The following is a 19,369-nucleotide window of genomic DNA, read 5'->3' as shown; positions in this document are numbered from 1 at the left end:
CCCCTCCCCTCTGCTGGGTGGTTGCAGCAGGTTTTGGTCACTTCACATGACCCTGGGACACTGTGAACGTCATAAATATGAATCAGTTGCCAAGCATCTGAATGTAAATCACAAGACCCTGGGGATGCTGCAACATTCCAGCTGATTGGCGCTTCTTCTGGGTTCAGCAGACGTGCCAGGATCAGCACCGAGCTCCAGCTGGAGCCTGGTGCTGATCCTGGCGCTTCCGCTGAGCCCTGCAGCTCCAGCCGTCTCTCGTTCAGACTTGTGCGGTGCTGCCACCGGTTCAGCTCATTCCTCTCCCCCATTACCATGTTTCTAAGATGGTCGTGTACCACCTGCCAGGTGCCGATGTACCACAGGTGGTACCCGTACCACTGGTTGAAAAGCCCTGTTTTATAGGATATTTGGAAAAGAGATCCTTAAAAATGAGACAGCTGACGATCTTGTGCGAGTGAGAAAATTTTAGACTACAGGAAAAGTCCCAAAAGGGCTTTTTTCCCCAAAAAGTAACTGTACTTTCTTTTTTAAAGTTTCGCTTCTCATCCGAGAAGCTTCTTCAGTTCAGAACTGAAGAAGCTTCTTGAATGAAAAATGTAACTTTTTCAAAGAACAAAAAAGGCCAAGAAAGTCTAGTTGCCTTTTTTTTGGGGGGGGGGAACCCCACCTTTGGGACAATCATGACCTGGATGACTTAGAATCTCCATAGACGTAGTGTAAAAATAATTTAAAAAAAGATATACCCAGTCCCAAGCTGGACACGGCAAAATTGGTTCTGCAGAATTCCTACGGAACTGTTCCTTCAGTCTGGTCTCTTGAGTTCCTTGTGCTGTATTGGCTTCAAGGGAACCCACTACTCACATTTCTATATGCATTCTTTTTAAACAGGTTGGTTGCTCCTTGCATTGGTCAACCTAGGAGGCGTGAAGCCCTGAAACTCACAAACCTATGCCAAGCTTAACACAAGCACTTAAAAGTATAATTAAAGGACTCCGTTCCTGTACCTGTGTGGTTGGGCGTTCCGTTTCCAGTGGCTGCTGTTCTCAGGAAAGCTCCAGCTTCTTTGGCTAGTTCAACAGCTAAACTCCTTTCTCAAACTCAAGCTGCATCTGCCTGAACCCAGATGACTGCTAGATGCCAACCAAGACATACAACCAGCCCAACTAGTGGCTAATAGGACAAATAGTTAACCAGTCAAACTATAATGTTGTCAAGGCTTGTAAAAAAAGTTCAATCTATTGATGATGTGATGGAAAAAGGGGACAAAATGCAATGCATGGCTTAGGCTTGCCAACTGGAGAACACTTTTCATATGCTGGATAATGGGAGCAGTGCTGATATTTCAGCAGAGAGAGCCACTAATTACAGTATAGAATTGTGAGTATTAAAGCTGTATGGGGTGCAAGGTAAGGGAATACTGTAGGTGTAGCAAAATTTGATTGCCTGATTTTTTGTTTACAAGCTCTGGAATGGGAGGGAATGGAAACACAGTAATGGAGTTTTGTGGATGTGGCCCACATGCTGCTTAAGAGGGCAAATTCCACTTGCCCTATAAGTTGAGTGCCAGTAAAAATAACTCACTGACACTAAGGAACTACCTCAGGTTCCTTGATATAAACCATGTTGTAAGCTGCCTAAGAGTCACCATGTGTGACCTGGGCAGCCATATAAATTTGTTTCATAAAATGACATCTTGAATTAAATTCAATGCAGCAATTTTTCCTAATCTCATTATTACTGAGATGATAATCTAGCTATATGTATTTCAACACAGGATGTAAATGTTGTAAACAACATTTACATCCTTGACTGAGTTCAGTTTATAAAACAAGGAATAATCAATAGTAAAGGACTCAAATATAGGCTACGTTATCTATTACCCTGTTATCCATTGCCCTAAGTCACAGTGCTGGTAATCATGGCTTTTTAAATAAATAATTGACTGGGTTCAACTCAAAACACTAAAGAAGAACCTGTGAACTAGAAACCACAAAAGCAGACATTCATATACTGCAAGCCAAAATATGATTTAAGTTTGGGCTTACTGAAGTTAATGAACCCTGTCACACATTCCATATGAACTTTATCTTATTAAATTAGAGACTTGCCAACTTCTAGAGAGTTCTGAGTTCACCTGCCATGAAAGGTCCACGGAATTAAGTCTTTAAAATGTTTTATTTGCTAAAAAAAACATCAAGTCAGAAAAACATGAAACACAAATGTCTGTCAAAGAAAGCTCTCAAAAATATTAATTTTGAGTTACACCGGAAACTCAGAGGAAAGCCCTGAAGAAGATGGCCTATAAAAAGCTTTCCTGGTAAGTTTCGCTACAACTACTGGCATACCCATGTAAACAACAGGTGCGTTCAGATTTGGGAAGAATTCTTTAAAATGTTTTGAACAAACAGCATAATGGGCTGAAATGTTTGTGTTTACAGCAATTCCACATTTTTGAAAATCAAGTCCTAATGAGAATTTTAGTTAGAAAAGTCTTGAGTAACTCCAGTATAATTGTACCCAAGTTCTTTGTGCTGGTGAAATAATGAAGGGAAAACAAATACTTTAATATATCAGGAAGCTACTTCATTGCTACATCTGTATCTCTCGCCTTATTTTAAGCCAGGGCTCTTCAAACCTGGCTTTATGACTTGAGGACTTCAACCCCCAGAATCCCTCAGCCAGCGTGCCTAGCTAAGGAATTCTGGGAGTTGAAGTCCACAGCTCATAAAAGGGCCAAGTTTGAAGACCCCTGTTTTAAGCTTTATATCACATACTGCCTTTTTGCTCCTACATGGATATAACACAGAAGACTAAACAGAAATTATATAACTTTGCAGTTGGAACAGAGCAGCAACTTTACTCATCAGAATACAGAGCATAGATAAATTAAGGGGATACATCTACAACCAAACTATTTTTTTTAAAAAAATGCCTGGAGCTCCCTAGATTATGCTGCTAAAATTTGCCAACTATTCAAATTACTTACATATTACAAACAAATTACTGGCAATTTTAGAACAATCCAAAACTAGACACCCTGCATTCTTCCACATTGCTGTTAACACTATTTTATACAGAACTTAAAATAGATAAGTCTTGAGTTTTCTTGGCAACAATACCAACAATGATTTGCCGCTGTATCCTTCTAGAATATTTTTCCAACTTCCCAAACTTGCTTATTACCCAACTATTTCCATATGGTTTACTTTCTAAAGATTAACCAGCCTGACTCTGCTTAAGTTCTTAAAATCAAGCCAAGGAAATGATCAGTTTTGCTCTTAAAAATATTATATACCTGTGATTTAATTGTTTTTGTCAATTTTCTCATTAAGCAAACCTTATGGTCAGTTGAGTTCATTTTCCTCATTTCCAACCGGTGATCCAAAGGATCAACTCTGAAAAGAGCCCAGCCATCACAACATTTCTGACAATATAATTCATCTGGACAAAACTATAACTTTAATAAACAATGTCAATGAGAAAATATGTGTACTGCTAGTTTGCTTTTCTCTGACTTGCCTATTTTTTCACCTGAGACAGTTTAGAGCAGGGGCGTCAAACTTGCCATGTCACATGAGTGTTGCGATGTATGGCAACTTTTTCTCCATTGCTGGAGCTGGGGTAGACGCGGTTTTGGCATGACGCATCTGGCCTGCGGGCCGGCAGTTTGACATCCCTGGTTTAGAGCTAATATTATGTTAAATCCAGTTTCATATTGCTTCCTATATAAAATCATCTCAAGGCAATTTGAAATAAAAATGTGCAATAACACATTGCATTAGAAAAATAGCTGCATATTTTCACTTCTCAACAATCGGTAGATTAGTAGCATTATTAATATATACATACCAAAAGCCTTTCGGGGTTCAGTCAGCTTCAGAGTAAAAGTGCGACCTTTGGGCAAATCCTTGAGCATTTTTGCAACCTCATAATGCCGGCAACCAATGAGACTTTGACCATTGATGGACTCAATCATATCTCCAACATTAATAATTTGGATTCGGTCAATAACACTCCCTTCCTTGATTCTCTGCCAAAAGAAGTGAACAATCACTATGCAAATACAAACCAAATAAATTCTGGATGCTAGGTAATTTGAAAAATTTAGAATGAAATGCAACCCCCCCAAAAAACCTAGATGAAAGTAGCATTCCATACAACAGGGGTCCCCAACTCCCAGTCCGCAGCATGCCAGCAAGCGGGCCGCACAAACAAGCAAAGCTCCATACTTGGGATGCAGGCAGTATTCAAAACCACACCCCCTCTGGCCCACGGAAAAACCTTTCTCCATGGTACTGGTCCCTGGTGCCCCAAAGGTTGGGGACCTCTACCTTACAATCCTAGTTCCCCAAACAAGAGACACACTCCTGACTAAGTGACAAAGCATTTAATCAGAACAACCATAATGGAAGAGCTACTCTTCTCTTGAATACCTGTCTTTTACTGGGTTATTTTTTTGGTAAAAGCTTTGCCAAGACCCTAGTTACGGAGCTTTTTGCTTTGTGCACAACCTGGCATTTCTTTGAATTGCACAGAGAATGTCTCTATATCAGGCCTTCAAGTTACTAAATATATATGAGCAGAAAGAAATCAAGCTCAATAGTAAGTGTAAACCTTGCAGCCCAACAACTCTCTATTTTACCTTAGGATGTATGATGATCTAAAATAATGGTTATGCATTACGCTAATCCAGAGCTGAACCTGCAACTTCTACTTGAGAAACGTGATTCATAATTACACTTACAACTGACTCACAGGGAAGACAAGTAGTGGCCCAACCAGTCTACTTTACTCATTTCTTCTAAAAACAACAACCCCACAATAATTCACACCTTGAAAGAAGGCCATGTCACTAACACTACGCCCTTAGACACAGTCTTAGAAAAAAAAAGATCGGATGAATGAGATGAATGTGTATTAATCCCCAGGAATTTATGGCAGCAGATCTTCTAAAACTATGTTTTTCTTAATATCTGGTAAAGCAGGATAATATCATTCCTTTTCCCTGACACTACAACTTAGAACTGAATGAGAAGACTGTCCATGTTCTGTTTTATATATTTACTGCATGAAACTTATTAAGAAAACCAAGATCATGGCATCCGGCCCTCTCAATTCCTGGCAAATAGATGGGGAAGAAATGGAGGTAGTGACAGATTTTATTTTCCTGGGCTCCAAGATCACTGCAGATGGGGACTGTAGCCAAGAAATTAAAAGACGCTTGCTCCTTGGGAGGAAAGCAATGGCAAATCTAGACAGCACACTAAAAAGCAGAGACATCACCCTGTCAACAAAAGTGCGTATAGTCAAGGCTATGGTCTTCCCAGTTGCAATGTATGGCAGTGAAAGTTGGACCATAAGAAAGGCTGAGCGCCAAAGAATTGAAGCCTTTGAACTATGGTGCTGGAGAAGAGTCCTGCGAGTCCCTTGGACTGCAAGGTGATCAAACTGGTCAGTCCTAGAGGAGATCAAGCCTGACTGCTCTTTAGAAGGCCAGATCCTGAAGCTAAAAGTCAAATACTTTGGCCACCTAATGAGAAGGAAGGACTCACTGGAGAAGAGCCTAATGCTGGGAAAGATTGAGGGCAATAGAAGAAGGGGACGACAGAGAATGAGGTGGCTGGATGGAGTCACTGAAGCAGTAGGCATGAGCTTAGATGGACTCCAGAAGATGGTAGAGGACAGGAAGGCCTGGAGGAACATTGTCCATAGGGTCGCGATGGGTCGGACACGACTTCACAACTAACAACAACAACAATCAGTAATCACAATGTCTTTTGTGTGGATTAAGCCCATGAAGTCAATGCAAATAATTCCTGTCTTTAGAAGCTCATTAGGAAGTAGTTACCTGAAAAGAAGTAGAAAAAAAAAGAGAAAGACTAAAACCAGACCCAAAAAAGCCTCATTGTAGCTGCTTTAAACTTTAAAAACCCACTTATCTCTGTATAGCAGAGATTGAAAAAATATAGGACCTGATAATTTCGCACGCCTTCAGCAAATATGTTATCCATGAAAGGCCTTGTTATGAAATCACATCATTTTTGGCTCACTTTGAAAAAAAAACATTTTCTCAGAAAGATGAAAAAGGAAGAAAAAAAAATAGCTAAGATTGGATTTCTATAAGCAATTGAAAACCTTTGTTTTTCAGAACTACAGTTTTTTTGAAGGACAGAGCAAGCAAAACAATGGACAGAGAAAAAGAAACCCAGAATCCTACCACCCCAAAGAGCAAAGCAAGAATTCAGCAGGAGGCTATATGTGACCATTCAAAATTACCTTGATGAAAGCATAGCCTGCACCATTGTCTGTGATAGTCAGGCCCAGGGCCTCCTCAGATTTGAACACTTCCACTTCTTTCCTCTGGCCCTTTGTGTGGGCAAAGATAAAATCTTCCAGGCCAATCTGACCACCCAATAATTTATCCATGTCCACTTTGTGGGTATTTAAAGTGCAGAACATCACCTAGAAAGAGATCAAGGACAAACAGTAAGAATCTGATATCGTTTGAGATATTGAGGGTGCAGGATATAGCTGTTCCCTTAATCTGTGCAATAAAGGACCAGGAGACCTTTGATCACCAGCAATCATCTAGATTCCACGATATGTATCTAGACAACAAGCAGATATATTAACATCCTCAGTTCACCCAAAATTATTTCCCCATAGATCAGGTCTTATATAAAATCTACCAAACGTGCAATGTAATCAGTTAATACAAAAGATGTGTTTACCTCAGTTGGGGATATATTAAAGGCCTCTGCAATTTTGCTGTATAGTTCCTTGACATTAGTAAAGCCCTCGATCCGACCAGTGGGACTTCCATGGGCTAGCTGGGTGTGGAACACAAGTCGAGGACGGAGGCTGGCCGGTGGAGGGGGGAGTCCAGGCTGAAGGGCTGCCATGCCACCCACCCCCATCCCGCCCAGGCTACTGCGGATGGGCTCAGCTTCCTCATTTTCCACCAAAGGGGGGGCCTTCTTCCGGCGGCCTAGTCCAAGCGGCATGAGGGAAATGCGTCCAGCCACTAGTAAGAATCAGCTACCAAGATATTGACCTAGAGGTAGATAAGATATGGATGAGATTAATTACAGTGAAATTTTTTTAAAATTGTATTTCTTTAATATATTTAAATTAAATATATTTAATATTTACATTTATTTATTTAAAGGCTTTTAAATCTTTTAAAATTTAAAATATAAAGCTATCTATTTCACATACATGACTGGGTGGTTTACAGCAATTATAACACCAGAAAACAATAAAAAATTCAGCCATGTTAAAATCATTAAAACCACTATAATAAGCAGCTGAGATACAAAGCTTTTCAGCTGCTTATTGTAGATGACCAGGCTGAGCCTGAGGGAGGGGTTCCAATGTGTCATCAGTCTTGTCCCTTTGCGCCCACAAAGCCAGCCACCTTGAATTCTGTTGACTCTTATCTACCGCCAATTTGCTTTGACAATTTAGTAGTTCAGATTCTTTTAAAGAACACTGTACTACTGCCTGGACTTGTGATTTTCTGTGCTTGATACAATCACAGCATTCAATATAATTATCAAACAGGCCCAAACACAATGTCTTCATGGCCTTTAAAAAGACCGGTAAGATCAGGCTAATCTAATCTCCAGGGTGTAATGTTTCAAAGATGGGTACCATGGCAGAAAAGGCTCTCCCCCTGGGCTCCAGCACATGACATTCCTTTATAGATGGGATCCAGTGTATGCCTCTTCTGTCAGATCTAATGGGGCGGGTAGATATATCTGGGGAGAAGAGGTCCCTCAAATAACTCGGTCCTACGCCCTGTATGGCTTTATAGGTCATTATCAGAACTTTGTATTGCACTGGTACTGCAACCAATACAGCTCACATAACAAGAGGTGTAATGTATGCTAAACAAGGAGCATACATAATCACTCATGCATCAACTGCAGTTTCCAGATGCTCTTCAAGGGCACCTCTATGTATACAGAATTAGAGTAATCCATTCAGGAGTTGACCTAAGCATCAGTGATCAACAACTGGAATGGTCCAGGAATCGGTGCACAACACAAAGCACAAAAGCTCTCTTGGCTGTGACTTCCACATGCTTCTGGAATGAGTTGTGAGTCTAGGAGGACTCCCAGATTGTACAAAGTGTCTATCTGGGGCTGTGACACCCCTTCAAAACAAGGGCTGATAAATCCCAGGAATCAGATGGTCCTAAATGCCAAAGCCATTTAATCTTTAAAAAGTTATATTATTGTCAAGTAAGTTATATTATTATCAGGTAAGGCCAGGTAAATTCACAGGTGATTTATGCAACAGACTTGCATAAAATTTTACCAGTCACATAATATGGCAATGTGTGGGCTGGGAGCACATAATCAACCTGAGAAAAGAACTAATATTTCTTCAATTCTTCTTCAGAAGCTTCTCATCGTAATCAATGAAAACTATTCTTGCAAAAACATAACATGCAACTGGTTTGTTTTCTATGATATATGGAAACTATAAATTCATCACGGTGCCCAGTGGACATATGCCCAACACATTTATTATTTTCACAAGTGCCATAGATTCCAACTTAAAGGAATGAGTCTATCTATGTTCACACATTAGAAAGAAGGAAAAACAGTTTAGTAAACTCAAAAGTGCATGTGTTTATGTGGTACACGTCACAGTCATTTTTAGTGATGATCTTGATTAATGACTATTTGAAAATATAACAGTTATTTGAGTGACTGTATTTTAAAACATTTTTGCTAAAAAAATGGCATGTACTTCTGTTTTTTGGCAAAAGTAGTCCCTAGCGAACAATGGGTGCACTTAACAACCGCCACAAAGAAAGTTGTAAAGTCAGTCAGTCACGTGGGTGACCCATTTAATGACCCCCTGTAATGGGCAGGGTTCATTACAGTTGTCAGTCGAGGACTACTTGTATATGAGAATTATAGCTAGTAAGTTCAGATGATGAAGAAATAAGTTTCTGTTTTAATTCTATAACTGTGACCTGCCTTAAAAGATTTCTTGATTAATCAAATGCTCATAAAAGAAGATCTGAATAAGTTTCGAAGAAGAAGAAATAAAGAGCATAACATGGAATCACTTTATCTGCAAATGGATTTTTCTCAACACCTGAACTTCATCATGTCACAAAAGTGCAAAGATGAATTATGACTGCCAGACTCTGGGTCCTTACTTCCAATCATATCAAGCGCTTGTTTAACAGTATAAAAATCTAAAGCTCACTTGAACCGTGAACCAGTTATGAAGTATACTTGTCCTTGTACAGAAGGGAAACCCTCTGCGCACGCTTCCTGTCTCAGACTGTTCCCCATCCGAAGTCATCCCCCATGCACCACTACCCACCTTTCCTGACCTGCATGGCAACCCTTGTGCCCCACACCTTCTCTGGCCCACATACTTTCCCCAACCTGCATAGCACCTTGGGCACATTCCAGTGCACTCCTTCTGATCTGCCCCCACACACACACACCAACCCTGACCTACATGACACCTCTCATGCACTCCCAAGAATCCTCAGGCTCCCTTCATGACCTGCACCACCCCTTACATGCTCTCCCCAACTTGTGCAGCACTTCTCATAACACCTGATACACTTTTCTTGACCTGTGCTGTGCCCCCTCCCACGCGCTACCTAACCGACAGAGCATCTCTCTCACACACTCTCCCATGCACCCTACTGTACTGCATGTCTCATGCATTCAAGGGAAGGAAGGAAGGGAAGATAATGACAAAATTATATGGAGGGAAGGAGGAAGGAAGGGAAGAGGGGAGAGAGGGAAGAAAGGGAAGGAGAAGGAAAAGAGAGCGGGGGGGAAAAAAGATTTCTGATGCTTCCTGCCACCTTCCCAAAAGGAAACTCAGTGAGGAAACTGGCAGGAAGTCAGAAATCATTCCTGCTTCTCACTGCTTCCCCCCCCCACATGTGCTCATTTTATTTCTCCGTTTAGGTAAGAAATATCTCTGAGACAATGTCCCAATGGGGCATGAGTTGTCTAGCATTGAATAAGAGGCAGTATAGGTACCCTTGTGTTATAGTACTATGACAAAAGAATGATTTGCACTTAAATATATATTTAACATTGAATATCAACACAAAACTGTACCAGCCAAGGCACAGGAAGAAGATTTCACTTTAAATACGAAGGAAGGACTGCATTTCACTTATAGCAGTACGGAAACTGCAGTACCATAATTGAAAAACAGAAATGCTTTGAAGGAAGGCACGTTGAAGTTAGACAGTTAAGTAATAATTCCACATTTACAGAATACAAGCAAAATTGAACACCCGAGACATCTCAAAAAACAATGGTCATATCTTTCAAAGAATATAGGCTTGGCAGAGAACCTTAATTATATGGATGAAACTCACAGGAAGGAGTTCTCTGAATGAGATATAATGGTAGATTAGAGTATTTTATTACCCTACACAGCATCTTCTGTGACTGGCAGTAGCCCTCTAGGGTTTGAGCAAAGAAATCGCGCTATTTGCTGAGCCTTTTTATTGGCGTTTCCTGGGTTTTAATCTGGGACTCGTTACATATAACACATGTATTTTCCTGTGAATTACAGTTCCTCCTTTAGATAATTAATCACGAGATAAGTGGCCTGCTTCTTGTAGCCTGGGCTGGTTCACACACGAATGCTGATCACTTGATAACAATGACGTGGAGCAATTAATTCTCATGCAGGAATAGACCAACCTGGCCCTAATGCCACAAACTATAGGAAGGGAACCTCTGCCCCTCACTCATTGTCAAAGGCTACATTTCCTTAAGTGAGAGATGTCATATCGGCAGTGGGAGTGTCCAAGATTTTTCACTCTGTCTTACTCATATATACTTGAACTAAGATATTGACTGCATCTGGTTAGATGTAAAATTTTCTATAGCCACCCATCTCAAATCAGTGACTCTGAGAAGAAAATAAGATACTAGACTGAAAGCGGAGATCTATTCTTATGTACTAATATATTTAACTCCTCCTGCACCACATCAAAGGATCCTTAGAACAATGGAAAAAAATATACAGACTAGCAGGCATAGCTACATTTTCACTCTTAAGTAGTTGCTTTAATTTTATACTCGCTATATAAGAAGCCATTGTTTGAATCTTAATTTGGGCTTGTATTTATTAGTCTGTGTTCCAGACCATGTACATTTACACACACATGTAACTATACACTTTTCCCTTCCATAGTAATCAATATTATAAACAAAGCAAAGGAATAGCAACTGAAAGACATGAGATAAAAGAAAGGGAAATATAGCTCAATCTGGTTTATTCCAAAGTCAATCGCTAATGCACATCATGTCCATACATAGATCACTTTTTATTCTTTAAACATCCCAAAAAGAAATATATCAATTCTTTTTTTCATATATTTGTTTTGTAACCCAGTGCTATTCAATCTCTCTGTATGACTACTTCAAAGCGCTTCTTCCTTTTTGGCCACCCACTTTTGTATTCGGCCCACATTCATTCTTTCATCCTTCATTTATTCTTGACCCCATCCCTTCTAAATTTACACACATTCTGTCCAGCATTCAGTTTAGTACTGCTGTATATTTCTTCTCAATACCCTTTCACTTTGCAAAGTGATCAAAAGCACATTCCCAGAGACATACACTATTCTTCCCTGACAAGCATTCATTCCTCACAACAGATCACATATTTCCACAATCTTTCTGCCAGTATATGCATATCTTACACAGGGCAAACAAATTAATCTATTTGTTTTAGTTTTATCATTTATGTATAACTTGCAGTTTTCACTCACCCTGTCTTCTTTTCAAACACGATCCCTTTATTTTGATATATTGATTTTCAGGTGCACACTTCTATTCCTCATTGGAATTTACAAGACAACAGTTGCTGCAACTAACTTGAGTTCTCAGCCAAAACTTTTCTTCTGCATACATAAGTTAATGCTCATTCACAGCCTCAACCCCTCTAGTGCCACCATAAACTTTCCTGAAAGGCTTATCCATAGGACGCTGAGCTTGTCGATCAGAAGGTCGGCAGTTTGGCAGGTCGAATCCTGAGTGCCGCGTAGCAGAGTGAGCGCCTGTTACTCGTCCCAGCTTCTGCCAACCTAGCAGTTCGAAAGCACGCAAAAATGCAAGTAGAAAAATAGGGACCACTACGGTGGGAAGGTAACAGCGTTCCGTGCGCCTCTGGGGTCTAGTTATGCCGGCCACATGACCACGGAGTCGTCCTCGGACAAGCGCTGGCTCTTCGGCTTTGAAACGGAGATGAGCACCGGCCCCTAGAGTCGGAAACGACTAGCACGCATGTGCGGGGGAACCTTTACCTTTACCTTTTCTCAACCTTTTGGGCATCAGGGATTGGATCCGTGGAGAGAGGTTTTTCCACAGACTGGAGGGGGTGTGGTTTTGTGTGCTGCCTGCATCCCAAGGATGGGGCACAGCCTGGTCTCTGGCATGCCACAGACTGATGCCGATCCACAAAATTGGGTTGGGAACATCTGCATCAATGACACAACATTTGCATTAAACAGTCAAGGAGGCTTCACATAGCTGTGCTTTACTCTCTTAGACTTTTAGAGCATTCATTTTAATTTCATTCTTTGTTATACCACTATCATTCCCATAATACGAATTTCTAAAACATGTTTTCCAGCATTCCCTGATTTCAGGGGGTTCCTTTAATCACTACTTTACAATAATTCCTAAGGAATAATTGAGGATTCCAGAATTCTTCCCTTTAGTTAAGAAAAGACCAACTTAAAAAAAAACCACAGAGACAGCTTGTAAGTAAATACCACCAGATAGAATAAACCAATGTTTAAAACAATGTCAGAGACAGTCAAGATTTTGTGTTGGCAGTTGTAAATAGAAAACAAATTATATGTTACTATACTGTTGAATCAAAGTCAACCATAATAGAGGCAAACCACATCTTTGTTCCAAATATATGACTCCTTCCTTAAAAGATGGTTACTGTTGTTGAGAAATTACCAGGACACAAGAACCAGCACAGCTGCAAGCTATGTGCCCCCCAACAGTGAGAATTGCAAGTGTCACAGTAGGCTCCATTCCAGAAAAAAGCTTCCAATCTGTCTATTCTCAAATCAGGGTGGAGAACACCTATGCAAGTTGATTCAAAGCAGAGAAACTGGCTTCAGGGAGTTCCTTAGAGGGTGGGACGGCAAGGAAACACAGCCAAACTATGTTCCACATAAAGAATTCAGCCAAGTTACAGGGAAAGCACTGCACAATCTAAGCACTGCCTTTTTACCCTCCAATAACATCACAATTATCCAACAGAATTTGGTCTCATTTCATATTGCAAGTTCCAGTATACATATCCAGCCATTTTAAGGTCCTAGATATAAAATAGTATTTTGTACTTACAGCCTCCTTGGCTGCTTTCTTAAACTCAGGCACACAAACCAAGATCTTATCTTAAACCCATTTTATCCAAGATCCTCTCGCCAAATTTAGATCTTTGCTTCAATTTCTAAAAACTGCACATAACAACATCCACATTCTGAAACAAAATCCAACAGAACTATAGGAATTTATACATTTTTAAATTAACTCTAAATACTTTTTTCAGGTCAAGTTTCCAAAGTGCTGAATTAATTGGTGTAGACAGAAGACACAGAGTGTTGACATATCCCCCCATAATGCAGACATTTATGCCTCCAGCCTTCAACTTCTATACAGCAGTCCTGAATTTCAAGATTTGGGGTGCCTGAAGCAGATATAATTTTGGGAAGTTAAAGAAATCAAGAACTGTTTCATGAACTTCTTGTCAAGCTGTTCACTCAGTCTTGATGACATTCCATATTGAAGAAATGTATCTGTAATGAATTTGTTCAGAATTCTAAGTTCTGAACAAATTAAAGCTTCAAATAGATCAATCCGACAAATAGGAATTACCTTACCTATATTAACAGCTGAAAGGATGTTTGCCAAGTCCCTGCTTAAAATCTGTAATAGAGATGGCTGTGAGATCACTAGATAACTAGCCATCCAGCATCACTTTTTTATGGCTAATGCATATTCTAGATCAGGGGTCCATGACCAGCTGTGACCTGTCAGAAACCGGTCCGCACAAACAAGCAAAGCCCCATCCGTAGGATGCAGACAGTACATGAAACCCTGCCCCCTCCGGTCCTCGGAAAAACCTCTCTCCACGGAACTGGTCCCCGGTGCCCAAAAGGTACCCCAAAAGGGACCTCTGTTCTAGGTATTAAGTAAAACTGTTATTTTCTTCTTTTAAAAACTCTGCTTCAATATGGGTTTCTCAATCCAATTGGATCTTAAACATTCATTCTGCTGCCATCTCCAGCTATTAGTGAAATATACCCTTAGTTTTTGTCTATCCCCAGCATTCTATTCCTGCCTGCTTATTTACATGGAGATGTCTCACTAAATTTAAGAGCTTTTCCTTCCGAGTTAGGAGTGCATGAACATATATTCCCTTTGAAATATGCTACTTTGCTATCCTTATTTTAAAAACTTGGTAACTTTACCAGATGTTGTGACCAATATTACTACTAACGTTTAGATTTTATAAACAAGGTGACTCCTTTAGGACTCAATATTTTAATTACTCCTCAAGGAATAAAGAAAGAGAAATAACAGATCTTAATAAAACTGCATCAATATCAATGCATATTTTTATTAATAAGCACATTAATAAACACAAAATAGAAAAACTACCATTTCTTACTAATATGCAGAAATTGTAAATATGCAAAATTATTAGGAGTAATATATTACAAATAAATAACTTCTACATATTAAGAACAAAGTGAAAGAATAGTAATATTTTAAATTATTTAGGCAGAATATTTATGGAAATACAAAAATTCTTTTTCCTTTATTATATTCAGTCTGTTCCATAATTACCATACAACTGCTTATCAGCAGAGCTGCAGCCTAGTTAGCCTTGTTATTTTCTCTAATACGATAAGAACATTATGGCTGTGGCTTTATCCTAGGACCTCCTAGGTCATTAAAACATATGTGAGCAAAGGTCTTAGCTATACCAACTTATTGTGATGCAAAGTAGGAAAGGAACATTTCAGGGTTTCAACCAAGCTATTTTTGTTTTACTTAAAAACAAATATTAAAAATGATGGCTAAATATCAACTGAGCTCATGCTAAACTGTTGCTCCCTTAATTATCAGAGGAAAGATAACAAATAATATCCCTGGGCTAGAGTAGTTGTATTTTTTTTACTCAGGGATTAATGGTGAATGACCTCTTCATGACAAGCAAATAGACATTGGATGGGAAACTAGAGAAAAGATGAGCTATCTTGTAGACATTTGCATAGAACACAGAGCTCATTAGGAGCATTATAACTATATGCAAAAATACATGGTAAAGGTAAAGGTTCCCCCGCACATGCGTGCTAGTCGTTTCCAACTCTAGGGGCCGGTGCTCATCTCCGTTTCAAAGCCGAAGAGCCAGCGCTTGTCCAAGGGCGTCTCCGTGGTCATGTGGCCAAAGGCACACGGAACGCTGTTACCTTCCCACCGTAGTGGTCCCTATTTTTCTACTTGCATTTTTTACATGCTTTCGAACTGCTAGGTTGGCAGAAGCTGGGACGAGTAACAGGCGCTCACTCTGCTACGCGGCACTCGGGATTCGACCAGCCAAACTGCCGACCTTCTGATCAACAAGCTCAGCGTCCTAACCCCCTGAGCCACCGCGTCCCATACAAGAATACATAGCATAGCATATATGCTATAAAACACGCACATTATTAGAAAGTTATATCATATTGATACATCTTTCCTAAATATTTTGCTGACTTCAAAGTCTTAAAAATTTCAAAGAATTTGGAATGATAACAAATAGAAAAGAACATTAAATGGTTAATGAGGTTAATATGGATAAAAACTGATGACAGGAGAAGGCAAGGAAAAAAAAGCACTTGGCAGAAGGCTGCTAAGGTTACCCCATAACTATTGACAGCCCTATCAAATCTTTATTGGAAATCTTCCAGAAATAATTTTAGATATTTGCATGATTTTCTGGCAAACAGATAATGAACTTGGTATTTAAAAGCTAAGTGATTGTTCAAGATGTAGACGACTAGTCCTTTTATATTCCATTGTTAGGTTACATTTATTTGTGTATTTATTTACTTACTACAACTTACATCGTGCTCCAGTCAGAAAGGATTCTGAGAGAAGGACATACCCCTCTATACAGGCAGAGATTAAAAACATGACATCACAAGAATAAATCACCCACAATCCCCAACTAATGTCTAGTTCTGGCTACAGTCTGGGTCTGACCACCATTGGGTTGATGTAAGATACCGGTCAAATGATATGGAAATCTGAAGTCAGAACTATGTACTATTTACCTTACCTAAATAAAATGTAATTCACCTTAGCATACAGGGTAAAATAAAACCATGGATTATTGCTTAATGGCTACTAGGCTATACGCATTATTCAATTTCTGAAACAGCATAATTATAAGAGGGAATCCTTGTTAAGATTAGCAATTCATGTTACAAATCCAATCAGAATTCAGTGAAAGGATAATCTACAAAAAAGAGAAGTGGGAATTTTCAACAGTTTGGAAAGCTGCGCAGAACACATTGAGAAAAATTAACCCAAATCCTAAGTTTGGTTTTCTGTTCAGTTCCTTGGGAAAGACAGGAAAGTCGGTTTCCTCTGCGAGTCAGCATTTGGGTGTAGCTACCAAGTTACCTCTATACTTACACCAACAATTAAAGGAAAACGAAGGTCAATCATAATCCTCCCATCAATGAGAACAGAGTATTGCCAGTGCATTCTTCTCTTCCCCCCCCCCCCGTCCCGCCACCAAGTACGAGGAACAACAAAAGCTAAACAGAAAATTCCCTACATTTTGAACGTAGGTACTAATTAAAGGAGCCACTAATTAAGATTCCCTCCTTGATTTAACTCGATTCACTGCCTGTAATCCGAGGGCCGTGACATCTGCTTAGAATTTACACCATGGACGCTCACTTTAATTTATCCGTATCCGTGCCCCGCCCCCGCCCCCTTAAAAGCGTGAGAAAAAAGAAACTTAAAAGTGCAAAAAACCGACACAATCTACAACTTCCATTCAGTGGCTCTCCCGATTCCTGGTTCCCGCCTCGACTGACAGTTGTCCCCAAAAGATGCTCGCGGGCAAATGGACTTCATCGGATTGAGTATCCAAGCAACCCCGGCCGGGTTTTCGACATGTGCAAACACGCAGGAAGCTTGCTGGGGGGCGGGGGGGGGAAGAGTAGGGAAAGAGCAACGGATGCTCGGACGCCCGGGTCCTTCTCCAGCTTTTAGCCCCACCAACGCTTCCTTCGTGCCTGAAGCCCCTTCCCGCTCTCGGAAGTTCTCCGTGAAACCATCCGCCTCTTTCCCCCTTTTTCTTACCCCCCAGTCCGTTTCTTCTCCGGGCCCGTCCCTCAGCCGAACTACAGCCCGACACCGCCTGCCTGTCCCTCAAGAGAGGGCGGGACCTAAAACGCCGCCTCCCAACCAATTGAGGAGCACATCGCATTTTTTCCTGGCTAATCACCGAGCTCGGCTCTCTTGAGCCCGGAACATTCCTGGGCTTTATGGCAACTTCCCTCCTCCGGCCTCTTCCCTCCCCTCGCCAAGGTGCTGTGAATGGAGCGGATTGAGGCGTGGAATAGAGAAAGGGATGTACCACCTTGGAAAAGGGGACGACGGAAAGTACCATCAAGGAAAACCATAGGGGCAACGTCTCGCCCTAGGAAACATCACCACAACGCCCAGTTGGCGTTTGTGGTTGCGTAGCCTTCCACCGGCCAATTCGGTCGCTACAGTCAACAGAGTATTAATGACAAAGCAGAAGGGCGAGCCGGAGAAAACCAGGTAGCCAAGGGAGGACGCCTTATCTCAGGGGTCGTCAAACTTGGCCCTTTTATGACTTGTGGACTTCAATTCCCAGAATTCCTCAGCCAGCATCGCTGGCTGAGGAATTCTGGGAGTTGAAGTCCACAAGTCATAAAAGGGCCAAGTCTGAAGACCCCTGCCTTATCTGTACCTGCTGCTTGTCGGGCGGGCTGTGGAGGAAGAGGAAAGCGGCGCGTATGCAGCGATTTAATTTCATTTTCAGTGGAGCCAGATTTGGCTTGTGAAGCTGGGTTTTTAGGATCTCTCGTGAGAGAGAACATAAAATAGGAAGCATCACACATTTCCCTCTATTTTTTTTTTAAAAATTAATACATAGGCCACCCCATCTGCTATGACTTTGGACAGCTTACAATATAAGAGAAAAATATCAAAACGAGAAACATAAAAACTCCGGAAAAAAATAGCAGTCATTTAACAAGCAGAATACTATACAAGGGTTCATCACCCAGTTTAACTCAAGGCCTGAGGATAACCAAATATTTTTAACCAAAGTTTTCCACATCTGTCAGGACCTGGCTTTGAGCAGCTCATTCTTATTACTGGGCAACTTTATTGAACAGAAGAGTAGGATAAAAAGGCTTTAAATGAAGTAATATATATGTGTAATGGACAGAAGGAATAACATTGAAGAATAGGAGAAAGCCGCAACCAAGACAACAATCAGGTGTAAGAAATCTGAGTCCTGGGCAGGAATGCACTGTACTGTAATTTGAGAAAGCATCTGGGAAATGTCCCTCCCAAGTTCTTATGAAGATATTGGTGGGGGGAAGGAAAGTGTATTCAGAGTTGCAAATTTCTATGTTCTAATTTTTAAAAACAAAATTAGTACTAACATATATGACTTTGGCTTTCTACTTGGGTCTACCTTAAAGAATGGACATATGTCAAGGTCCCAATTAGTACTAGATTTGGGGAGGGAAAAGAAAAACCAATGAAATCAATATATCTTTTAAACCTGCGTAGGTGTAGAAGGGATAGCAGAACCAGAGCATGGAGCAAAAAGGGGGATCAGTCTAGAATCCCTACATAGCCACAAGAGAACTAAGTCTAATTCCCCTTGAGTTCTATTGACCTTTAGCTAACTCTAAGCAAGTATCCACAGTGAGTTGAGAAGATTCCTGTGCATAGGCTTTTAGAAACAAATTAATTTAATTGAACCTTCATGTGTGGATCTGGTCAATTGCACCTGAGATTAGGATGGACTTGCAAGCGTAGGAACAGTGTCTTGGGAATCGGTTCCTTAACAACATAGTTTCTATGAAATTTCTATTCTTTTTCCCCCCAAGAATTTCAGGATATACCATGTATCTCTCAGCCTCTTTTCTTAAATTCATATTTGATAAACTTGGTTAGGGTGAAGAGTGAAATTGGTTTGACAGCAACATTTGTTCATAGATGGGAATTTGGCTAGAGAGATGGCATTTTTCCAACATCATGAGCTTTGCTCCTATTTTTATTCCATT

At 40.5% G+C, this 19,369-nt stretch overlaps 1 protein-coding gene across 2 annotated transcripts in view; it reads right to left on the bottom strand.

The window, feature by feature from the left end:
- The window catches only part of GIPC1 (GIPC PDZ domain containing family member 1), a 50,596-nt gene extending 33,144 nt beyond the window's left edge, over positions 1–17,452 (bottom strand). For both annotated transcript variants that reach the window (XM_081316703.1, XM_081316704.1), the window contains exons 1-4: positions 17,400–17,452; positions 6,732–7,054; positions 6,277–6,462; positions 3,850–4,030 (exon numbers count right to left, since the gene is read on the bottom strand). In XM_081316703.1, the coding sequence (XP_081172829.1) occupies positions 3,850–4,030; positions 6,277–6,462; positions 6,732–7,004 (640 nt within the window). In that variant the 5' untranslated portion in view covers positions 7,005–7,054; positions 17,400–17,452. The remainder of the gene's footprint in view (positions 1–3,849; positions 4,031–6,276; positions 6,463–6,731; positions 7,055–17,399) is intronic.
- Between the last annotated feature and the right edge of the window lie 1,917 nt (positions 17,453–19,369).

Source organism: Vipera berus (assembly GCF_964194415.1).
Source record: "Vipera berus genome assembly, chromosome: 2".
NCBI classification, from domain to species: Eukaryota; Metazoa; Chordata; class Lepidosauria; order Squamata; family Viperidae; genus Vipera; species Vipera berus.
Note: the sequence above shows the minus strand (reverse complement) of the source record. Positions and strands in the feature narration are given on the sequence as shown.